The sequence below is a fragment of the Canis lupus genome, chromosome 24 (genome assembly GCF_048164855.1).
Source record: "Canis lupus baileyi chromosome 24, mCanLup2.hap1, whole genome shotgun sequence".
Lineage (NCBI taxonomy): Eukaryota > Metazoa > Chordata > Mammalia > Carnivora > Canidae > Canis > Canis lupus.
In genome coordinates, this window is record NC_132861.1 from 31,169,127 (window position 1) to 31,195,249 (window position 26,123).

Below are 26,123 nucleotides of genomic sequence, written 5' to 3' on the forward strand. Positions count from 1 at the left end.
AGAGAAATAAACATCACATCCAGCTTTACCTCAAGGTAGCTACTAGCTACATGTGGCTATTTATAGTTAAATTAATTAAACAGTTCTGGAGCTGCACAAGCCACTTTTCAAGCGCTACTAGTCACATGTGACATGTGATTGGTGGGTGACACCATATTGGATGATGCAGATTATACATTTCCAACCCTGAAGAAAAGTTCTAGTGGATTGTGCTGATTTCAGAATGAAGCTCAGACTTGGTTTTCCTAGCCTGGCTCTTCTACAATTCAGTCACCCTCAGATTTGCCTTTCCTGTCTTGACATCTGTATCTATCCTTAATTACTCCTTGCTTACTTATTAGCTTCTAGGGATCAGTCCTGTTGGTTAGAAAGTGTGGGTTCAGGCTTGACAAAAATTTATGAACAGGACCCAATCTCTCTATAAAATGAAGAAACTAACCTGGTATGGCCGTACTTTGTGATGAATTTCTTGGATTCCAACCTCTCTAGTTCTCACATCTCGACACTGCCAAAAAAGAAAGAAAGAAAAAAAAAAGGTGGAGGAGAGGGGCAAATACAAAACTGCTAACTAATTCAATTTTTATTCACACCTTTCCACCAAACCCTGGGCTCAAAATTAAGTTTGAACAAATTTATAATGGTATAAAAAGAACATAACTTAAAAATAAAACCATCTTTAATAAATCTGGGGATAGGGGAAAACAAAGTATGAAGTTAGTACAGTAATGCTTTAAAAACAAGCTTAGAATTCAGAAATCAATATATAATACCCAAAGTAAATAACATACGTCCTAAAGTCTGAAAATAGTTTTACCCAGGGGATATAACTGTACCTCAAAGTATAATCCAAAACTATGGATACAGAAGAACAAAAGGCACATTTCTAATTTTTTAAAACCTTCACCATTTTATGGCAGTTAATTTTTTTAGCATTACCATGTTTGTATCATTTTACAATGCCAAAAAGAGGGATGCTGAAAGACTGCTGTGCTTTTTTTTTTTTTCTTGCAGAGAAGGGCACCATGGAAGAAAGGATAGGAGGAAGGAAGGGAGGAAAAAAGGAAGAAAAGAAGGAACCTAGAGCTATTTATTATACAATTTGATAGTCACCAGAGCATTGTTGGGAGGCAAAAAGCTGCCTCCAGATGATACACATTAATTGTGTGGTCTCTGCAAGGCCAAACTCATATGATGTGACTCTCACTTCTATTCTACACCCCATTGTGCATACTACATAGCCTGATGCTTTTAATTACAAAATCCTTACAGTATTCCATTCTATGTCATATGGCACATTTTCCCCTACAGAATAAATTGTAAAAATTATTGTCAAAGATTCTAACATTTTCTACCAGTGAGAAAAAAATCATCCTAGGAAATGTAATGATGCTATGCAAGCTATACTACTAAAACAGTATATTTATGAAGTACTGTTATATATGTATAGAATTCCACAAGAAAAATAAGAGCTTATTATTCAGTTCTATAAAAACAAAGCTATTTCCACGTCCCAGGAACCAGCTCAAGATAATAATGCTTTGCTGATGTGGATTCTATGAACTCTAAAATTATACAGCAAGCAAGGATCACAAGTCTCTATAATCACAAGTCTATTATATTTAGATGTTGTCTTTTTAGCTATGGCAGTTCTGTACAGTAGTTTGCATGTGAATACACCATAGTCACATGCTCTTAATGAACACCTGTATGCCTTTGGGAGATGGGCTATGAAAGGATGCAGAGGGTGAGCGTGAGAGAGAATCCCAAGCAAGCTCCATGCCCAGTGCACAGGCCTGATGTAGAGCCTGATCCCAAGACCCTGAGATCACAACCTGAGCCAAAATCAAGAATTGGAAGCTTAACCCACTGAGCCACCCAGATACCCCGAGAATGCTTTTTTAAAAGTAGAGATTGGTGTGTGCTTATTTTATGGTAAAGACACTGCCTATGAGAACTAGATATTTTTGGTTATGACTGAATTTTAGTCTTCCCAGTTTACTTTGAGAGAGGCTATCAAGGTTTAAAAGGAATACTAGGTTAAAGACAATAGCTAGATGATGAGATTATTAGGATAACCAGGCTAGGCCAATCACTTTGGCTATGGTATTCTCAGAGGAGAAAGGGGCCAGAAGACAAGGACAGCTAGAGATTGGGAAGCAGAACAGGCATGTAGTCTTGTTCAGTGCTATTAATTACTGAAAATAACACATTTGCTATTTTTCTACAACCTGTATTCCAAAATTGTCTTTTTCTTTCTTTCTTTCTTTCTTTTTTTTTTTTTTTTAAAGAATAAGCCAATCATGTTCACAGACTCTTCTCTGGACAGTTTTCTGAAAAGTTTTCTCCATAATAATTTCACTAAAAGAATAAAATATCTTGGGCAAGTCCATAAACATACAATTCTCAAAACGATGTCTTTCAAAGTGTGGTCCATGTTTTTACTGTGTATGAGAACAGTCCACAGCTTCATTCCAGACCTAGTGAATCCAAATTGCAGAAGGCAGAGCCTAGGAACCAATTATCAGGCCTTGACTCCACTCCTGGCCTTTTCTCTTTAGTAGCTCTAAGAAAGAGTTTCTAGGGCACTGTGAATTTATGTCATAATCCCCTTCCTGTGATTAAAAAGTCATCTGTAGAGATTGTTGCAGATTCCTGGGCTCTTCTGTACTTCCAGGGTCAGAAGAAAGAAGATGTTTATTTAGGAAATATCTGCGAAATAAGTGAGTACCTGAACAGACATAGGGAAGGAGTAGGGCAAGGGACACTGAGCATATATGGGCAACTGCACTGTTTGGTAATCATTTTACACATGTAATCATTGTTTCTTCAAATGCGCACTCATATCTTTTATCAATGCTAGTCAAGAATTGAATACTCAAGATTTCAAAAGAAAGAAAAAAATAAATACTTCAAAATTTAAAAAAGAAAGTTGAGCACACATAGTTGGCATCTGAGTAGGTAGTAGAAAAAGCAACCCTTAAATTGCCACTCTTTTAGAAGAAAGCAGAGGGGTGTAAGATGCAGCCCTTGCAACTACTGGTTTCAACTTCATGTTACAGAGTAAGAATGCCTTCAGTACATGAAACTTTTTGATCAAACTTGTGAGTCTGTAAGCATGTATCAAAGTTAGTATCAAAGTGTTTTGTGTTTCAGATTACTTTGATCCTAACAAGTATGGTCAGACTCTTACCTGTATTCCAAGATCTTTCATTCTTGCAAATGCCAGCTCTCTCAAATTACCATGCTCTACTCCTGAGCTGACTAAGGGCATTGGAATATCTCTGCAAAAGAAAAACAGCTGTTGCAAAATACAAATTATTCTCTACTGCAGCAAGGCAGGGATATTAAAAAAAGGAGACAAAAATCTACAAAGCAAATCAGAAAAGCAGAATATTCTAAACAGGAAGCAAGGTTCAGGACTTCTCTGTCCCTCAATTTTCCCATCCATGAAATTATGATTTTCACCTACCACTCAGGATTTTTGCGAGAAACACCCAATGAAAATCACTTTATAAGATTACAAAGTATTAAAATAAATGTCTGATAACTATTAGTAATGATTTTTGGCTAAAGGGATATTTGCACTAAGCAAAACAAGAAATACAACTGTCTTTTTAAATAAAATCCACTTTGTTTAAAGAGGAGAAATAATAATTATTATTAATGCACTGCTTTATTAATAGCTTATAAACACTTCCCCATACAGTTGCTTTTTTTTTTTTTTTTCCCCATACAGTTGCTGAATGACAAATAACCAGGAAGCTCAAAAGCCTGGCTCACCCAACAACTGGACTCAAAGAATACCATCATTCCACCCCATTTCCTAGAAATCTAAATTAGAAGTGACTCGGTATTAGAAGATTAACAGCTTGCCTAAAGATAAGAGAAGATAAATTTTAATTCCTGGCATCCATACAGCATAAAGTGCCAGGCATCAAGGAGATTTCAACCAAAAGTTGAGTTATGAGCCCTATTTTAGTAGCCCCCAACAGCCTCTTCTAGACAAAAATCAGTATCTGAAGATAGAAGTTAAAAAAAATATAAAGAATATGCTTAGCACGTCTGTTTTCAAAGACAAGTCTCCAATTTGTTTTGTCTAGTATTTGGTTCATTAGAAGATTTGAAAAGACAACAAATATCTTTTCTTTTGCTTTTGAGTCAACTTGAGTCTTTTACTTCTCTTTTTACTCATCCTTCCAAATGTTAAGTAAGTATATGCAATTAACTAATTCATCCATTTGATTCTAGGAAGATATTTCTTAATCACTCAAAAATATTAAAAACCAATCAATTAGCACTAAAAGTTATACACAGTAAATATATTAGGCTCTGGAATCCACAATTTCCATTAGACATTACATAAAACAATGATAAGCCAAAATTCTTTAAGACAATGACACACCACGGAGTTGAGAGTGATAGTGATATTAAAAAATATATTTTAGTGTGATTAGTTAATATATATGATTTACTTGGAGTTTTTAGACAAAAAAGTTAATTTATTATCTTTGGAACTATAATTTCTTAAAATCAAATACATTTTTAATTAGTAATCAGATGTAGGGGCGCCTAGGTGGCACAGTTGGTTAAACATCTGTCTCTTGGTTTCAGTTCAGGTCATGATCTCAAGGTTGTGAGACTGAGCCCTACTTGGGGCCCTGCGCTCAGTGAAGAGTCTGCTTGTGACTCTCTTTCCCTTTCTCCCTCCCTGTCACACTCTCTCTAGAAAATAATCTTAAAAAAAAAAAAAAGGTAATCAAATGCAGCTAAATACAGTTGGTAAAGTAAAAAAAAAAAAAAAAAAAAAAAATATATATATATATATATATGGTTTATTTCAGTAAGGAATGTGCAAATATACTGTTTTAAATATTTTACTGTTTCTTATTTATGAAAGCCAAAGTTCAAGTTTTCTAAATGCCCCTTTTCGCCCTGACACATTTTTAAAGATTTTATTTATTTGAGAGAGAGAGAGAGAGCGTGCGAGAGCGTGCACGAGTGGGGGTAGGGGCAAAGAGAAAGGGAAGCAGATTCCCCACTCAGTGCAGAGCCTGATGTGGGGCTCTGGGGCTCAATTTCAGGACCCTAAGATCATAACCTGAGCCAAAGTCAGATGCTTAACTGACTGAGACACCCAGGTGCCCCATTTACCCTGAAACATTTTATAAATAATTCACAAATACATGTACTTTCACAACTTGAAAGTAAAATTTTAAAACTTGTTATATGATATTAATCTGATAAAATCAGTGCAAGCACTTTTAGTACCCATTATATGACAGATACATTTGATTCTTGTTATTCACTGAACTTAAATTCTATAAAGATGCCATGAACACTGTATTTGCAATTACTCAAGCACTGTTCCTACAGAAAATGCAGGGTTAGGTTTCTGTGAGTCTTAATCACATTTTCTTCAACTGATCAATACATAACCCTGTTTTATGTATATTTCTGTGTAAAGATACTTTATAATATTGTGGCTAGCAGCAGTAAAATTCTTTCCTTAATGAAGCTCATCTAATATTTATTTTCTTCAGAAGGCTCATTACAACTTTCTTGTACTTAGGAATGCTAGACAGCACTTCAGAACTATGCTTGGGGTCATTTTAAACAGCAAAATCAACACAAAGCACAAAACTGTGAAAAAAATGGGTTATTTAGTAGATTGTGAAAAGGACACCTGTTTACAGTATGAGAGCTGAAACAAGTACCCAGTATCAGAATAGTATCTTGTTCCTCCTCAACTCTCCAACTACTAGTGTAACATGTACTGATGACTGTTTCATCATCCCTATCATGACTGTCAAATTGGTGATTATCATCCCTTCTGAATTTATTAGTTGGGCTTGTATTTTAGTGCAAAGAACTTTCTCTTCTCCATTTATTTATTCACTTATGAACTCATGGATTCCTGTTTTATTCAAAGAGTTGTAATCTGATACTAAGTTATTTATTTTGTTGCTTAAATTAGATTTGGCCAGTGTGTATGGATTCAGGCTGGTTTCTGGGTCCTTTCGACATGCCCTCATTCTTTGAATATTTCCTTACTTTCTGAACAACAAGATGTTCCAGGTTTATTGTGTAAGTTTGCTGCCCCCGCCCTGGAATTGGCCATTTTTCCAAGCAGCCCTGATTCCTTTTAGTGGAGAATGGAATTTAGAAATCAAGATGTGGGCACTCACTGTGCTTGCTCATTACTACTGAGGTGTAATTGTCACCAGACTCTCTCAGTGTAAACAACCAAGAAATTTATGTATATACGTACTTTTTGTATGTGCTTTATGTATGTGCATATAGGCATTCAATATGCACACACATAAACATACATCTATAACTATTTCTATATATAAATTTTTTAAAAATCCATGAGTTCATGATGATAATTACAATTCTAATCCAGTGTTCAACTTTTCACCTTACAATGTTTATAAATCCTTTTAGAGAGTGATAACTCTGGCTCTCTTTAGTATATTTACTTATTTGCTAAATCAAATAGTTTATTTGCTCAATATAACCAATCTCCTAACTACTCAAGCTGCCACAGCTGTACTCTCTACCCTTACTCTCCATTTCTTCAGATGACAGATATGTTGTGGCCAATGCCTCCATGGCATTGCCTCCCTAGGCAATGAGGAGGAGAAATGAGAAGGGAAAGGAAGATGGGTCTTCTACAAATATTTTAAAAAATGAACCAGGACTTTTAAAAGACACTAAAATTTTCAAAGGAAGTAAACTCTCTAAGGGATTGGTTTTATCATATAGGGTTAAACAGAATTATATGACAGAGATTATTACCAGCAGGGTTGGCTAATAATTTGTGGGGCCTAGTACAATGACAACAGCCTCTTGTTAAGAAATTATTAATTTCAAGATGGTGAAAGCAAAGCATTAAGACAATTTCAAGGCCCTATGAGACTACACAGGTCGCATGTCCCAGGAGCTGGCACTGATTACCACGAAGCACAAATCAGAGAGGACCTGATAATACAGGGCTTTATAATGATATTGACAGTTCATAAATATCCTTAAATTTATGTCTGTCACTACAAAAATGCAACATGGTTTTAATAGTCTTTGGTGGTAACATGCTTAGAGTATATCAGATGCAAGTTCTTCCTCATTAAGGAATAGAAATGTGGCAATCTCCATTTTCAGTGATAAGATCTTTTTCAATGAAAACAAAAAGACAATTCTATATATCCTGAGCAACTTTTATATGTGCAAAGTATTAAGCAATCTGAAATATATAAACATATATTGTTATAGTCTTCCAGGAGTTCAAAGCCCAAATAAGATTACTGACCATCTGAATTCCATCTAGGTAGAAGTTAAAATTATTTACATTTCTCAATTTGTTTCAATCTAGTTTTACTTTATTGACTTGAAGAGAGATTACACTCAAGAATATTTATTCACTTTTCTATTTCAACAGGTAACATTTTAAGCTTAGAGGTGCTAGTATTTGCAATTTGCTCATCAAAAAACTTTCAAAGTAATGTCTAGAGCTTTTTTGGTCTGAAGGTTCTCAAGCTTCAGAAGCATGTTTTGGTTGCAAATTGGTATTCCTATTCTAATGCTTCACAGTGATTTAAATATCACATGGAGGCAGACAGCTGTCAAAGAGCCTGCAGGCAGCAGCACTTTAATGTGGTTCCATTATGGATCTGGACAGAATTTATCATTTAATCATTCACTGCACCCTTCAGGGCCACAATACAGAATTATCTATTAGAATACTACTTCCTAAAAATACCTAGTAAGATGGTATTGACTCAAGTGTCATAAAATTAGAAGTACAAATTATATATTAGTTAAGGAAAGAAAAGGTGGGGAAAATGTTCAATTAAAAAAATCAAGTAATCTACTAGTAAAATATAGTACTAAAAAAAAAAAAAAAAAAGCCAAGTATAAAACATTGTGTTTTCACTTGAAATACCTTCTCTCCTACTTTCCTTTCTCTGTCCCCTTCTAACACTGGTCTGAAAGACAACTCCTAAGATCTTCTTCTCCTTATATGTTTAGATTCACCAGTCAACACAAAAGTTATTGCCTGTAATTGGTAGAAGTTGTCACCAGGTGACCCTACATAGGTATAGCCAGATATTCTATAGGCACAGAACAAAAAGACACATATGGTCTGCCTTTACTATGGTTTAAAACAAAAAAAATTATAATTACCTACATTCAACACTCTGGGAGGAGACTTTTCTCCCTTGTCAATGGTTTTTTTTTTTTAGTCAGTTTTCTAAATTCTCAGAATTGCTCTAAAAGTTTAAAACTGAGGCTAGAGGAAACATTGCAGAGTCAAAACCATATGATTCTCTTAGCCTAAAACAGGTTTCTCAGTTACTTAACAGTGTCTAAAGACCCAGCCTTTTCTTGTATACATTTATATATAATGCTTGAGTTATCCACTAACAATTTCTTTAGCATCTCTATTTCAAAATTTTACCATCTAGTTGTCAATACAAATTTCCTTCCAGAGGTCCAGATGTACCAAATTTGGGCTATAGCCAAATATAAACATGAGTAAATAGAATATAAGGTTTTTAAGCTGAGACATGAAGCTGTTATACCAGAACAACACAGCTATCACACTGTTATTGTTAAGTGTACTATGTGAACATGGACTTGGTTTTTTGTCTCCCTAGCCTTCATATTTGCGCAGAAGAATGAAGATAACTCAAAAGGCCTCTGAAAGGTAAAACTGACATTTTCTTTCAGTTATCTCAATAAAAAGCACCTTCTCCTTTATGATCCAAATTCCATAACTGGCAGGCAACTTATATATAAACAGACAAGCGCTTTAAGAAGCAGCACAAATAATAATCAGTTACATGAAAAAAATGTTAATCTCCACTAATAACTACAGAATGCAAATTAAAACTCCTAGGTAAATAAAAAATATAAGCATCTGATTCTACAGAGATTGCAATAAATAATAATTATTTATTACTCTAAACTAGTAGCTTATCCTAACCCCTTTGGAAAACCATTATCAATATATATATATTAAAACCATAAAATTTATTTATACTCTCCCTGTTCCAGAAAGTATATTCATCTTCACCATTATCATAGAAAGATCCTTACTTGGATCTTTATCATTAGTAATTCTTTTCCTAGATTATACTACTCTAATGAATGACTTCAGCAAAAGTAAAAAGTCCTATTACATGGATTTTTCTATGCACATGGATTTTAGCTGTAGTGGAGGTCAGGATAATGATTAAAAAAAAAAAAAAAGTTGGAAGCAACCTAAATGTCCAACATCAGGGAATAGTTTACTAAATGAGACAAATTAAATGCTAGACAACTGTGCTGTCATTAAAATTATAACTATGGAGATTATTCTAAGTCTTTAATAAGAAATGGAACACAAAAATGCAAACAGAATATTTGCCAGTGTAAAAAATGTATTGCTGTGTAAAGATGCATCCTAATTATACAAGGAAATTTTTGGAAAAATAATGTAAGCCTATTATAAATATATATTTGGAAGTGCTTTTAAAATAGCTTTATAGAGAAGTTATTTTGTTCCTATAAATACAGTACTGTATGGTTGGACCTCAAGTAGAAAATACAAGTTTTGGATAGTTAGTAATATTCTATAAACCCTGTTGGGAAAAAAAAAAAAAATCACATGCTCCAAAAGAAATGTGTTGGGATCAATGAACAGGGGTACACAGAAACACTCTCTACCTCAGCATTGTAAAAGTCTGCACTAGAATTTCAGTGACTATTGATAACAAAAAATAAGTCAATGTGAAATAAATTTGAATAGATTTTGTGCAGTATATACGAAGAAAGTATGCAAATAAAAATGGGTTAAAAGTAGTAACACATAAATCTGAATAAATCCCTATGTAGGTAGCCATAATAATATTTCAATACAAAACATAAGGTAATGTATTTGAGGAATTCTGTCCATGCTTATTGGGAAACATAGTTTAAAAAAAAAAAAAAAAAAAAAAAAAAAGGAAACATAGTTTACATCAGTTCACATAATTAAGCTACATAAAAGAAAAGAATTCTAATGTAAACTTGTTTAGCAGTATCATAGTTCTATTAAAAACACACACACAAAATAAAATAGCATCATAAATTCTATGATTTATGATAGAATCATAATTTGAATTCAAATTAAGTAAATATCAAATTTAGTAATTCAAAATTAAGTAAATTCTATATTCAAAATTCAATTAAATTCAAAATTGAGGGGCAGCCCGGGTGGCTCAGTGGTTTAGCGCCACCTTTAGCCCAGGGCATGATCCTGGAGACCCAGGATCGAGACCCACATCAGACTCCCTGCATGGAGCCTGTTTCTCCTTCTGCCTGTGTCTCTGATTTTCTCTCTCTCCTCTCTATGTGCTCATGAATAAATAAATAAAATCCTAAAAAAAAAAAAAAAAAAAAATTCAAAATTAAGTAAATTATCAGTCCCAAAGCATGAAAATCTGACATCATTGGTAGACTCAAGATGACTCCACCAAAGGCATGTGCTTTGTTTGGAACTGAGTCATCACGATCTTGAAATAAATTTTGAGTCTGAGGACATTACTAATTCTACATTTTAAAAGAGATTGTACCTCTTGTTTTACAGCATTCCGCTGAGTTTTCATTCACCCACACGTATGTGAAATAATAAAAGAGTGTCACTTCAAACTCTTAAGCCTACAACCCACCTGTATCATTTGTTCTGCATAAATCTTTTAAGTGATATATTGATAGAGAAGTAGAACTGACAGTTTTGCCCCTGGAATTAGAGCGAGGGGACACTTCTATTGCTGGATTCTCCAGAGAGAGCTGTAATGGGGTCATGACAGGAGAACTGAGAACAGGGAGGTTTCTTTTATCAGATTCATGTTGGTTATCCATAATATTATGCTCTTCTCATCATACAACCTTTGGTTATATTAACACACATATTCTTAATTCTTCTGGTCATGACGCCTTTACAATTTTCCTACAGAGATTATTTTGCTGCTCTTATCTTCTCAAAGTCCTTATTTTCTTAGTTGGTGGTAGGCCAGGATAATGTCCCACGGTGATACTTCATAGTTTATAATTTAAGCTTTTAATGTTAGAGCAGTATCTCTGTTCCTTTTGACTCACTGGTTATAGTAGTAAGAAATTTAAATCTGAATGTGAAGGGGGTGAATGCAAACTCTTCATTTGATTGTATGAGCTATGCCTTGTTACTTATGGTAAGAAAACTATGATGTCTATGGCTGTGAAATTTCTATCTGTGATATTTGCTGCCATGCACTGCTGTTGGGAAGTATTATCTTCTGTGCTCTGGTTACCCTGTAGTCTAAGTGCCTGACATTAAACTTTCTGTAGTATAAGTGCTTGACATTAAGTTTTTGATTGCTGAGGCATTCATTTCAAAAGACATCCGTCCTGAATAAACATATTGCAGCTGTGTGACACAGCTACTAACAAAACAACCAGATAAGGAATTAGACTACCCCTTCCCCCATGAAGTTCCCTCTTTCAGAAAGCCCTGGATAACCTAGATAACTGACCATCTGAGCGGGCCCATTTCTTCCTTATCACACCCTAATTCCCATTCTTATTCTTTAATCAATAGTGAGTGAACCCACAAAACCCTAGACACTCCATCCTTGGATCCTAATAAAGGCAGAGGCCCAGGTTCATGCCTTTTCCCCTTCCCCCTTCAAGCTCACTGTGTACCTCTCAGGTTTGCTGGGTATCCTCTAGGACATTTGAATAAGAAATCTTGTTTCTCAAAGCCCCCTGATGGTTTTTGCTGAAGTGTGTCCTGCAATTGTAATAAGCAGTATAAGGGTTAGTTCAGCAACACTGGTCCCCATGCAGGAAATGTCTGTTGGGGCTCACCATGAGTAATAATGGCCAGGTGAGTGTCTCAGATATTCAAAACTGATAAGATCACTATCATTAAGCTGAGGTCAACACAGTAGATTTGTTGCCATGCTCTCCTACTGGGAAGTAGTATCTTCACTTGTATCTAGTTGCTTTAAGTCAGTTAAATGCAAATAATCTTTTCTTTTGTCTTTGTTAATACTACCTATTGCATCTTTGTTTTCTATTGTATTAATTCACATTTTTGAAACAATCTCAAAATTACACAAAAAGTCCTAAGTGTCATACAAACAACTATTTTCCTAAATTATTTGCTTGTAAATTGGGAACAAGATGTTCCAACACCTTCTGAATAAAGTATTTCCTACAATAGGGATGTTCTCTTATACAGCTATAATACAACCATGAAAATCAGGAAACTAACACTGGTATTTTACTGGTATTTCTACTGCAGGCTCACCAGTGTCTAAATAATGTCCTTTATGGCAAAAGAGTCCAGTCAGAACCTTGTGTTGTATTTAGGTATCATGACCTTTTGGTCTCCTTCAAAATGAAACTCTTTCTTTAATTCTTCTAATTTTGAAGATTTCACCTTTTTTTTTTTTTTTTAGAATATCCCTCAATTTGGGATTGTCTACTTTTTTAGAATTATATTCAGATTATGGAGTTTGGCTGAGTAACAGAAGTGATACTGTCATACTATAATGTGCCACATAATTGACATACTAGTACTGGTGATATGTACTTTGACTAGCTGCCAGTCTTCTCCATAGTCAAGTCACTTATTTCTGCTCTGTAATTAATAAGCATGTTGTAGGCAGGTACTCTGAAACAACGTACAATCAATTCTCATTATTCATAGTAACTATGTTCTACAAAGTTGCTGTGAACGCTGAGTTAGTGAATATTAAAACATTGCTCCTAGTGGAAATACAGGGCTAGGTTCCTGTAAGCCTCTAGTCACAACATTTTAATTAACTGATAGCCTTGTTTCACATGTGTTTAAAAACACCCTATGTATGTAATTGCTGATTCAACACTGAATCCCAGGCAATAGGGCTATAACTCATGGCTGAATGAAGCTTATCTCACACATGTATTTTCTCTGTAAGGCACATCATAGCCTTCTTGCACTTACACTACACAACATTTCAGTACTATCCTTAAGTGCCATTTTTTTTTTGAATGTTTATCATAGCTTTAATTATAATAGCCCCAAACTAAAAACAACTCAAATATTTATCAACAGATGAACAAGTTGTACATTCATATATTCTAGATTTCCATTAAGGCAGTTGTTTCATGATATACACATTTGTTAAAACTCATTGATCTATACATTTAAAAAATAATGGTGTATTATTCTATACATACTGAATCTTAAAGTTTTTTTTAAATTTATTTTTTATTGGTGTTCAATTTACTAACATACAGAATAACCCCCAGTGCCCGTCACCCATTCACTCCCACCCCCCGCCCTCCTCCCCTTCTACCACCCCTAGTTCGTTTCCCAGAGTTAGCAGTCTTTACGTTCTGTCTCCCTTTCTGATATTTCCCACACATTTCTTCTCTCTTCGTTAAGGGCCATTTTATTTTTTTATTTTTTTATTTTTTTTTAATTTTTTTTAGGGCCATTTTAAATAGTGAAATCACCAACCCCACAAAAATGCAAAAAAACCCCACATGTCATTCAACAGACTGTGAAAAGGATACACACACTATATTTATTACTTATTACATATTTACAATTATTTCTATATCTACCTATATATTAAAAACCATGAGTTCACACCAGTATCTCCTATTCTAAAACACCATGTGGTACATTCTAATCTTCTCCTTTTTCACACTTGTAATTTCCATTCTAGATAACACAAAACCAACTCCCATTATCCTTAATTACCTACTTTCTAGATCAGCCCTCTGCAAGAAACCAATCTTCTGTTGCTGTCCTCTTCTCTACACCTCCACATTACCCCCTGAGATATACTCCTTACCCTGCTCAGTTCTGACATCCAGTGCCAGACCAGTCCTCAGTGAGAAAGCACTTTTTACCACATTCGGGCTGCCAGAGACCACATCACACTGCTGCCTACAAGCCCTGTGGCTACCTACTTCAGTGTGGATGGTGTCTCGCTGAACAACTTCTAAAGTCTTTTGAATTGAATTGTTTCAGAAGGGTTGAAAAAGAAGTGGAAGGACAATGCAAACAGTTTTGGCAGCTGAGTTTTCCTCAGTATTTTAAAAAAGAGATCATATAGGCAATTTAAATCCTTAAGTTAGAACAATAACTTATTTTTTAAAAATTTTTTTAAAAGATTTTATTTATTTATTTATTCATGAGAGACACACACACACAGAGGCACAGACACAGGCAGAGGGAGAAGCAGGCTCCATGCAGGGAGGCTGACATGGGACTTGATCCCGGGCCTCCAGGATCACACCCTGGGCTGAAGGCAGCGCTAAACTGCTGAACCACCCGGGCTGCACCAGACCAAGAATTTTAAAAAAATTTAAGAAATCAATATGCTGTGGCAGAAGTATGGTGTAAACATCCTTCAACTTTTAAGCAAATCCATTATTTTATAATCTTGATAATTTTCCTTTAGTTGATCATTCTGCTTAATTTTCAGTGTTCATTATTTTATATTATCAGGCACACAATTTTTGTGTTTAGTGGAATAATATAGCAACTGATTGTACATGCATTTGCTAGTCATCTTTTCACCTTTTATTTATACTAGAATCCAGGTAGCTTTTGGCAAGGTGGTGGAAATATGCCTTCCTGACCAGCAAATACAGGAATGCCTTTGTCAGGATTATAGGTACACACGTAATTTTATGGCTCCTAAAATTTTTCGTCAATGTTATATTTCTTGTAAAAAAAAAAAAAAAGGCATGAATGCAAATGAGATCTTAGTTTTTCTCTCCTTTAGGGGAAAAAAAGTTAAGATGATCTCCTTCATACCATCAGGAATCGGTTACTCTTTCTCCATATTTACATTAATATCTGTAAAGAATGATTATTGCTACTCTTTTTTTCTTCAGAGACTCTACCACAGGGATAACAGACACTTCTTCCTTCCATACTCACTACTGTATCCAGACTGAAGTAGGGCTGGCAAAGAAATCCTGGAACCAATAGCATGCTATCGTAACTCTGTCTCTTGATGCATGAATCAATGGAAAGACAAATACATGAATAAATAAGATACTGGCAAAGTGGCTTGGACATGCTGTCCTTTCATTTTCATCCCTGTCTATGTGTAGACAGCATTCCAGGTCTCATTTTTAATTAAAAAAAAATTCAAACTCCTCAATATTAAATTATACTGTTCTCATTAGAAATTAAACAGACAGACTCATCACTGATTTTTTTCTGGCCTAAGAGATAACACACTACCTCTGCACTCGGTACACTCGTGTCCACGGAGGCACAAGAGCAAGGATCCGAGCCACCAATTCAATCAGGTCACTAGGAGAATAACTCTTATATCTTCCTGATTTCCACAGCTCATAAAGCCCAGTTCCACGAATCACCAGGGTAGGGTAGAGTTTCAAACCATCAGGACGAAAAGCAGGGTTCTCAAAAAACTCCTGTGAATGGAAAACAGAAAATTACCACTCCATTAGTTATATAGAGATTGATGAAGTTTCCATGGTCAAGTTTCAGTCTTGGGGCACTTCTCTCATATATCTATCTAGTCTGTAGACTGCCTTTCCTTTCCATCAAGGGGGGGGATGCAGACAGAACAGCAACTCATTGTTTTTACAGGCTCACTGGAGCAAAATGTGTGTGTGCTAGGTTACAAAGCCCTTGTTAATCCAACCCCTGTCTACTGCTGTAATCTCCTCTCATGCCACCCTTACCACCCTGCCTTTCTGCTTCTGCAAAGGCAATTTCCTCTGTCTGGAAAGTACGTCAATCTTACTTTATCTAGCTAATTTCAAGGTCTCAACATGAATGCCAATTCTTCAGATAGGCATTCTTGACCTCGAATACAAGTTGCCTCGCTTAAAAAAGAAAAAAATTCATTTTGGGACACCTGGGTGGCTCAGCAGTTGAGTGTCTGCCTTCGGCTCAAGGCATGATCCTGGGATCGAATCCCACACCGTGCTCCTTGCAGGAAAACTGCTTCCCCCTCTGCCTGTGTCTCTGCCTCTCTCTCTCTCTGTGTATCTCTCATGAATAAATAAAATCTTAACAATTCATATTGAATTCTATATTACTGCTTTCTTAATATCACCATACTTTATTCGATGCCTGCCATTACCTTGAGACTGTATCCTCCTTTAATAATAGAATACACTTATTGTTTAAACTTTGGAAAAGTTGTGACAGAGATCATCACTTGCCTGCAAAACCTAAAGTGTTTACTATAAAGCCCTTAGCAGGAAGAGTATGTCAATCCCTGGATATGCCTATTTTGTCTTCAGGCCAACTGGCACCATTCCTAACCTGGGATACACACTATTTGTTATCTAGACACTGAGGAATACATCTAATTTATCTACTTTGACATAGTCATTTCCTGTACTATATCATCCCAGCTGGCTTTATTTGGGATAAAGCAAGGAGACACCAGGCATTATCTTTCCCTGACTTTGCACTGTTCATTTGCTCTTAATTTAGCAGTGTGTAGTGGAGGAATGAAGGTGGACTCAGTTTCCTCTCAACTCACCCTGGCATAGTATCTATAGAGCCAACTGTACTATATCTTATGACTGTAACAATGCTTTTTATCTTGTGCTATATTCTTGAGAGCTTTCCATTGCTTAACCTGTTTTTCAAAGAAATGTAACTATAGACTTTTCGATCTCATTGATTTCTGTCATATTCTTAAATGCTGTATTCTTTGTGCATCATTTGGTCTTAGGGATATTCTTCTGTAATTGTCTGTAATTTTCCCTATAACGTTTCTATGTTGAAGGTTCATTAGCCCTTTTTAAGTATTCTATAACCACCCAAAAGAACATGTATGCAAGTCATTCTGTACCTAGTTTGAATCCATATTGGAACATGAGATTTCAGAAAAGTAGTTCAAGTGCTTATATGATAAAGAAGATAGATGGGTTGATAAGATTGACAATAGATGAAACTGGTTCTGGATTTCTGATTAAACATGGAGAATTAAAGCATGTGTCTCCTTCCTTTTCCTCCAAAATCATTATTACATAACAGAGACGAACTTTTTAAAAAAGTATAAACTCAGAAGAACAAAAATAACATCAGAGGAGATGGGGGTTGTGGGGGGAGGACAGGACCAGTTATGATAATAAATTTTTGGAAAACAGAAAATAGATGAAGACTGGTAAATGGCTTTGCAAGTAAATAAAAGTATAAACAAAGTACTTGCAAAAGGGGATACCAATGAAAGTCCAGCTCTGTCACACTAGAGTCTCAAAAAGGCTCATGCATTAAGTGGGCAGGATGGAAAAAAATCACGAGATCAAAGTCTGTACATGGAGAGATTTATCCCTTATTACTTTGCCCTTCTTACTGGCAGTCACCTGCCCATTTGTTCCCTGGAGAAACTGCTGGATTCTGAGATTCCAAGTACAAAGGAAGGCCTAGGTGAGAATAAAGGCTGAAAACAGAGAGATTAAGTGAAAGCCAGCACACTGACTGGTGGATTCCTTGCCTTGCTCCCTGGGTACCAGCAGTCAATTTTCTGTGACCTACTCATACCAGCCACCCCCAAGCAGGAAGTTGGGAGAGTTCATCTATGGATTAATCAAATGACCCTAAATAAGAGTTCAAGATACTAACATTTGAGAATTCCCTAAAGAAAAGGAGAGCTGGGCACATCTGGATGGCTCAGTTGGTAAAGCATGTGACTCTTGATCTTGGAATTATGAGTTTGAGCCCCATGTTGGGTGCAGAGATTACTGAAAAATAAAATCTTGGGATGCCTGAGTGGCTTAATGGTTGAGCCATTTGACTCATGGTGTCATGCTGGGGTCCTGGGATTGAGTCTCACATTTGAGTTCCCTGTGGGGAGCCTGCTTCTCCCTCTGCCTATGTCTCTGCCTTTCTTTTCTGTGTCTCTCATGAATAAAGAAATCTTTAAAAAAAAAATAAAATCTTTAAGTAAATAAAACAAAACCTTAAAAAAAGAAAAGGAGAGCTTATTATATGAATACCCTCCAATGAGATATAATCAGCAGCTAGCCACCTAGAGCTTGAAATCTGTCCTTTTAGCTCCTTACTTTTATTTTTAAAATTTTATTTTTATTTATTTTTTTTTTAAGAGGGGGAAAAGGGGTGGATGGGCAGAGGGAGAGGGAGCAAGAGAATCTTAAGCACTCTTCATACCTGGCATGGAGCCTGACACGGGGCTTAATCTCACAACCCTGAGATCACGACCTGAGATGAAATCAAGAACTGGATGCTTAACTGACTTAAGCAAGCTACCCAGGCACCCCTGATCCCTTACTTTTAAAATATGACCATTTGGCTAAGGATCACCAGAAACTTGGAGGAAGCCTAGAACATAAAGGGCAGAACAAAACAAAAAGAAGGAAAAGGAACTTAGAGGAAAGAGGCATTGCATAAAGGGAAAAAAAATTCTATAATTCCTTCAGAGAGAAGATATATTACATCCATTAGACAAGAAAGGATGTTAGAGAAAATCAAACAGGGGATCCCTGGGTGGCGCAGCGGTTTAGCGCCTGCCTTTGGCCCAGGGCGCGATCCTGGAGACCCGGGATCGAGTCCCACGTCGGGCTTCCAGTGCATGGAGCCTGCTTCTCCCTCTGCCTGTGTCTCTGCCTCTCTCTTTCTCTCTCTGTGTGACTATCATAAATAAATAAAAAAATATTAAAAAAAAAAAAGAAAATCAAACAACCAGAAAGAAAAAATAAATAAAAAAATATTAAAAAAAAAGAAAAACAACCAGAAAGAAAGAACTATTGAAAATCAAAGCTATAACAAAAATAAAAACATTTAACAGAAATGTTGAAAGATAAACATGAGAATATAAGAAAGCAGAAAAAAAAAAAGAAAAATAGGTAAAAAAAAATATGAAAATATTTGATGAATCTAGGAGATCCAACATTTGCTTAATAGGAGTTTTAGAAAGAGAATATAGAAAAATGAAAGGCGAAAACTATCCAGTAGTACAAAGAAATTTCCTAGAGGACAGATCCTTAAAAAATCTAGCACAATTAAACAACTCTTACCAAAATGCAGCACTGTGAAATTTCACAACATATGGGATAAAGACAATTTCCTAAAATATTTCATAGTTAACAAAACAAGATACCAGGTTACATACATCATAGGATTAAAGATACGGAATATAGAATTAGGAATAAAAACAAAATTGTGCTCCTTAGGAGCAGTGCTAAAAGCTACAAGGCAAGGTGCAATGCCTTAAAAAATGGTTTTACATAATTCTGTTAAGTGTGAAGATGGAAAAGATTTGGAGCACACAAATGGCTTACTTTCCATGATGAATCTTTCCTTTGGAAACTGGTGGAAAGTGTGTTTTAGTAACGTCAAGGAATAAACAAATAAAAAGGGCCAATTTGGAACCCAGAAGGCAAAGAATCCAATACAGGAGACTGGTGAAGAGAAGCCCTCCAAGGAAGACAGTTGTGAACTGGGTACAAAGAACTGCCTAGCACAGTTTGGCATTGGAAGACAGGGTATCAGGAGTCATGGCCGTACGCTAAAAAACAAACTGACATAGTATCTGATTAATTATGCCACAACAGAGAGGCCTTAACATTCAGTGAGTACCTCTGAAAGTTACAGGTGCACAGAGAACTAAGCAAGTAAAAAAAAGACAACTGTTGATTCCAGAAAAAACCCAAAAGGTTATTCAAGAAAAGAATGCTAGTATTATTACTTGGCTTTAGATCAGTAATAATTTATGTAAAAACTATAATGTAAACAGTGACTACTAATGTAACTAAAATAGTGATGTAACAATATTGGGAGAATGGGAGCAAAGTATAAAAGAAAAACAATTAACTTTTCAACTATAGTTACAGTAAGATAAGAGAATCTATCTAAAACTGATCATCAAGAAAAAGCAATCCAAACATGGTATTAAGAAATATAAAGGGGGATCCCTGGGTGGCGCAGCGGTTTGGCGCCTGCCTTTGGCCCAGGGCGCGATCCTGGAGACCCGGGATCGAATCCCACGTCAGGCTCCCGGTGCATGGAGCCTGCTTCTCCCTCTGCCTGTGTCTCTGCCTCTCTCTCTCTCTCTGTGACTATCCTAAATAAATAAATAAAATATTAAAAAAAAAAAAAAAAGAAATATAAAGGTAAATATCAGGAAAAAACCCCACAGCTACAATGGTTTAAAGGAGGCAGAGGACTACTTCTGTGTTCTGATATGATCTCTTTAGGATTTACTGAATTTTCAAATAATATTTAATAGTTTTGAATTTATTATTCAACAACTTTTATATCGTAAAGATAAAAAATTAATAAACATCATTTTGGTGCAATGTGAATGGAACATCAGAAGGGAACAGGACTTGTGGTAGGGTGACTTTGTTGAGAAGCTGTTTATCTGTGTAGGTAAGCTGACGAAAGTATGAACTAAAGTTGTGGCAGTGGGAACCCAGAGGAGGGAGTAAATTGAAAACCTCCTGTAGAGTTAGATCCCAGGTATGAGGGGATAGTCACAGCAGCAAAGTACTGAGCACTCACTACATGCCAGGCATGTTTCTAAGTATGTTACATGTATTTTCTCAGCTAATCTTCATAATTGGTAGATACTATAATTAACCTCATTTTTTGGATGAGGAAACTGGGGAACAAAGCAGTCAAACAAACGGTCTGTTACTAAGTAGTGGGAGCTAGTATCCAAACTAGGTGGTCTGGCTCCAGAGTCCAAATATTCTCAACTTGCTCCTGAAAAACTCCTCTAAATTCCCGGCTAGGGAGAATATGTGGATGAAGAGGCCACCAAGGAAATATGAAAGGAAATAAAAAGGGGAAAAGACTGCTGGGGAAAAGGATAAATATGTCCACACTGGATATATTAAGTTCTAACTACATGGAAGACATCTGGTGCTAGTTGCAGAGTATTAAGTAATTGGTCTTAGGAGCCTGAGGCTTAAGGCTAGAGAGAAAATGAGACTCAATGAAATGTTAAGTGGTCGAGTTAGAATTACAGAAGAAAGGCAAGCACATAGAAGAGTGCAAAAGACAGAACCTACATTTAAGTTGTGAGAACATAAAGAAGATAGAACCAAACCAAACCAAACCAAACCAAACCAAACCAAACCAAAGAGTTGGAGGTAAGAGGAGAGCCAGGAGACAGTAGAGTCACAAAAGCCAGGGAGGTGAGAATCCTAAAATGGAAACAGTCTCTAACAACTACAAATGCTAAGACTGAATAACATGACAGCAGAGAAATATCCTTTCCATCTGGAGATTAGAAAGCATCTTACAATATTTGAGGGAAGAGTTTCAATGGGATGTGGGAACTAAAACTGCAGTGGGTTTGAGGAATGAAGGCAAGGAGGGAGCAGAAACACTGGAGAGTTTGTAAAACGGTCTGGGTGCACTCAAGGAAAAGGAAAGGAAGGTATTACTGTCTTTCACTGCAGGTCTTCTGGTACAATTTGACTTTTAACATTATGCATGTATCCCTTTACTACAAATAAAAAGTAACTAAAAACAGAATGAGGTTTAAAGTTTTGTTAATATCCAACTTGACTTATATTTCAACATCATTCAGGTCATGCAGTCACTCATGGTCAAACAGACTTCCCTTCACCTAAAAAAGTTACCACAGAAAGGAAAGCCATGGAAAGGGTGCTCATCTTACAGCTTGGGTTTTACCTGAGACTCACCACAGACTTTAACAGTTACTTAATCTCATCAGGCTTGCTTCCTCAACTGAGGAGACTATAACAGGTGGTCTCTTCTGATAGAATACTACTATGACCTGTATCCTATGCCACTATCTTCAGTAATAAACCTTTACATTAAAAACAAGTAACAACAAATACCGCCAGCCATCCCTGCCAAACAGTAACTTAATCAGATTGGCTCAGTGTAAAAAAAAAGGAACTTGTGTCATGTTAATGGACTTTGAAAGACTTCTGGTAATTGACAGAAGATTCTGAAGAGAAACAGATACTTTTGAAGCATTTTCAGCAATCTTAGCTTGTATATTCAAGAACAGTTTAATTTTTAAAGGAATAAGCCACCAAAACAACTATATGTTATTTTGAGTAATAAGTCCTATCTGAGAATAGGTAGAAAGGGTGAAATCAATACTTTTAGGATAAATTCCTAAATTTCCACCACAAGGACTTTCAGCTTTATAAGGACAAAGAAAATTTCATTTCTGAGTTCCTGGAAAATATAAGCAAATGCTATTTATCACACACAGCTACAAGCTCTGCATCTACCACTAGGGAAGAGTGTGAATTTGTCATGAACAGATGCAAATAAACAGAAACTAAGAGTAGTGACCCAGAGCTGACCTAAACAAGAAAGTGTGAGGTCTAAGCCAATTTATAATTAGTGTTGTGCCCAAGACTGCAAATCCGAGAAACCACCAAGGAGCCGACACCCATGCAAGCACATGAGGGTTTATTAACAAGCTCGAGCTTGGGTCCAAGTATACCTGACACAGAGGAGCAGGGACTTGGACCCCGAGCCTAAGAGGTGTAGCAGTTTTATAGGGGCCAGTGGCCCATGGGATTGTAACTTACACAGAAAGTTGCACAGTCATGTCGGTCCACACGCAGGTGGCCAATTGAATTACAATTTACCCTACAGTGACCGTTTGAACTAGCCTATCACTCTGGTCAGAATCGATGCACAGGTTTGGCGGGCAAAAGGCAGGGTTTACATTTTTATAAGCCGGTTTCTGGTAAGGGTGTGCTCAGCGGCTTGACTAGGATGGAGGAGTGCCTTAAGTAATTGGGGGTTATACATGAGATGGTGGGTGTAGCACAAAATGGAGTTAGTCCTGCTCTGCTTGTCCAGGGGTAGGGGATTTTTGTTAAATTCCTTGGGTCTCACAATTAGCACACTATAGGCATACAACCCAAGATATGGCTGAGACATCTCAGCAGGCTGGGTAATAGCTTTATGGATCTGTGCCAGGCAAGGCCATCCCATCCTCTACAGAAATAACATTTGGTATACTTCTTTAATTATATGAGCAGACCCCCAATTTAGCAACCCCTCCTATGGAACAAAACACATTAATTCAGGAAAATATATCTGTGGGTTTCTAATGATGGGACAATGAAATAAAGTGGGGGGAAAGTTTTTAAAGTATAAAAGAGGTGTGCCTGAGTGGCTCAGTAGGTTAAGCATCTGTCTTTGGCTCAGGTCATGATCTCAGGGTCCTGGGATCGAGCCCCACATTGGGCTCCCTGCTCAGTGAGGAGTCTGCTCCCTTTCCCTTTGCTAGTCTACCCCTCCCCACTCATGTGCTATCAAATAAAAATCTTTAAAAAAGTATAAAATATATTGCTTACTAATTCAGGAAAGGTTGTGAATTCCAAATAGGTCCAAATAAGACTTCCTAAACAAAAACTAGTTTTAAAAGTTTTTGTGTGAACTTTTATTAGAATGTATCTTAGATACAGAAAAGTACACAAACCCTAAGTGTACATCTTGATAGATTTTTTACACATCATGTAACTAGCACCCAACACTCAGATTCAGAAAAAGAATATCAAAACGTTAGAAGTTCACCTCCGCCTGTTTCCAGTTACAACTCCACCCAAATTTTTTGACATAATATTAACAGAATTGTATGTGTAGTCTTTTGGATCTAGTTTCCTTCACTCAATTTTATATTAAAAAGAATCAGTCATGAGGATGCATAAGGTTGTAATAAATTTATTATTATTTCTAGTATTTCACTGTATGATTCCTCAATTTATTCATGCATTCTGTTGTTAATGGATACTTGTTGCCACTCTGATGATATTACTAACAGTAGTAAATTGTGACTGTGACTTTTGGTCACAAATGTATGTACACAAATACAGGTAGGCGTTTCTGTTGAAATGGAGTACAATTGCTAGGTCATGGGATATGCATATATATTCATCCTTAGTATATAATGCCAAACATGACATACCAATGCAGTAAATGAAGAATTCTAGTTGTTCCATACTCTTAGCAACACTTGATTTTGTCTTTTTTTCATTTTAGCTATTCTTACCTTTTCTGGTATGTATATGGTAGGAATATATTGTAGTTCTAAATTTCATTTCTTTGAAGATTAATGACTTTGAGAACTTTTAAATATGTTTACTGGCTGTTTAAATAGCCTATTTGTGAAGTGCTTGTTCACGTGTTTTTGTCCATTCTACCGGGCTGTCTGCTTTTTTCTTATTGACTTGTAGAAATTCTTTATTTTAACACTATTTAATTCTGTAGAGAATTTTGCTCTAGAGAGAAATGTTAGCTTTATCACTCATTTATTTGCTGAGACGCAGTCAGAAAAGGCATACGGTCTGTTCATATTCCCTTTGAGTTTTTCTGAGATTTCAAACAAGAAGATAGATCTGTTTACACAAAGGGTTGTCTTTGCATTATCATCATTGAACTATTCTTTATTTTGAAGACACTAAGGAAAATGAATGGAAAGACTCAGCTATTTGCTATTACTTGAAATATGCCATATATTTTTCTAAGGATATTTAAAGTTATGAATTCTGGCTGTATCTTGGGTCCACCTAGGAGCTGGGCTAAAGAAAAGTGTTTCAGGGGCCTTTCAGGAGTCTAAGTACTGGCTATTAACTACTGAGGAGAGGCTATTAGACTCAAAAATCTTTACACAGAGAACACAGGAGAATTAGTAACAGGGACATTTATGAATTAGTACTATCTTATAAATTGGCCTTCAGTTGTAATTCATTGGCTTAAAAATTGTAAAAATAAGCTTTTTAAAAGGAAAGAAAGAATTATTAAATATGTTTACAAATAAGACAATGTGAATTCTAAATAGAGTAAAATAAAGTATTTTTATGAAGAAAATAACTTGATAAATTGATAAATTTATTTGAAAATAAACTTGAAAATAAACTTAATAAATGAAAACTTGATAAATTTCATCCTCTTCTCTAAACAAATATCCCAAAGGTACTTTTTTTAGTTGAGAATCTGAAGATGAAAGAGTTCTGATCAATCTCATTTCCTAAGACAACAGGAACACAGATCAAGCAAACATGTGATAGAGTAACAAAAACAAAAACAAACAAAAACCAAAAAACAAAGACCAAAACCAACCAACCCAGAGTTAGATATTAGAATTCAAAGAACAGAAAACTCAAATATTTTCTTTCACTGTTTAATGAAGTCCTTGAAGAGAAAGGCAGCTCTAAATTCAGAAACATTTAAAATCATAAATAAATGGGATGGATTTGACAACAGATATAAAAATGAAAGGCCCAAGGTGAATTGTGCAAACATATTTGTAACAACTATTAAAAAAAAATGAATCCACAATGTCCTTACCTAAGAAAGTTCGTCTAAATTAACATTAAAAATATTCATATCCAATTGAATGATTGGTCAGAGAACAAAAACACACAACTCCAAGAAGATGAAAGAATTATTACATGCAAACCTGAAAAATATATTACTAGAATTACAAAATACAAGTTGAAATGGCACTTTTATACACTAAATTAGCAAAAACAAACATTATATCTCTGTGTGTGTGTGTGTGTGTGTGTGTGTATAAATACAGGGATCCCTGGGTGGCGCAGCGGTTTGGCGCCTGCCTTTGGCCCAGGGCGCGATCCTGGAGACCCAGGATCGAATCCCACATCGGGCTCCCAGTGCATGGAGCCTGCTTCTCCCTCTGCCTGTGTCTCTGCCTCTCTCTCTCTCTCTCTCTGTGACTATCATAAATAAATAAAAAATAAAAAAAAATACATAAACAGGAAAGAATTATTTGGGGAAAAAGATAAAATGACTAAATTGTTACAATCCTCTGAAAAACAACTAAGTAATATGGTGAGATATAGCTTTATCTGATAATTCTACTTCAGGGAATTTATCCTAAAGAAATAATCCTAAATATTACAAAAAGTTATAGGCATAAAATTGTTTACCTGCAGTGCTATTTACAATATAAAAAACTGGCAATACCTTCAATTTGAAAAAAACTTGGCAGGAGTTAAGCAAAGTATGGCATATTTATTCAGTGGAAATTAAGTACACATTTAAATATGTTAACATGTTAACAGAGACCATCCTATATATATTTCACAGATAAATGTTTATATAATGTTAAGTGAAAAGGCCATTAAAATAATTACTTACC

At 35.8% G+C, this 26,123-nt stretch overlaps 1 protein-coding gene and 1 long non-coding RNA gene across 7 annotated transcripts in view; one reads left to right on the forward strand and one right to left on the reverse strand.

Annotated features, from left to right (window-relative positions):
• The window catches only part of ELP3 (elongator acetyltransferase complex subunit 3), a 92,108-nt gene that overhangs the window by 21,199 nt on the left and 44,786 nt on the right, over positions 1–26,123 (reverse strand). Inside the window, exons 10-12 of the mRNA XM_072796161.1 lie at positions 15,254–15,447; positions 3,191–3,281; positions 440–505 (exon numbers count right to left, since the gene is read on the reverse strand). Coding sequence (XP_072652262.1) covers positions 440–505; positions 3,191–3,281; positions 15,254–15,447 — 351 coding nt within the window. The remainder of the gene's footprint in view (positions 1–439; positions 506–3,190; positions 3,282–15,253; positions 15,448–26,123) is intronic.
• The window catches only part of LOC140615961 (uncharacterized), a 38,164-nt gene that overhangs the window by 7,941 nt on the left and 4,100 nt on the right, over positions 1–26,123 (forward strand). For 3 of the 6 annotated variants that reach the window (XR_012016474.1, XR_012016476.1, XR_012016480.1), the window contains 3 exons: positions 3,737–4,207; positions 8,655–8,704; positions 14,899–15,428. This is a non-coding gene — a long non-coding RNA (uncharacterized lncRNA). Of the gene's footprint in view, positions 1–2,674; positions 2,721–3,736; positions 4,208–8,654; positions 8,705–14,898; positions 15,429–26,123 lie in introns of those variants that run through there. The other 3 variants (XR_012016478.1, XR_012016477.1, XR_012016479.1) reach the window with 2 other exon arrangements.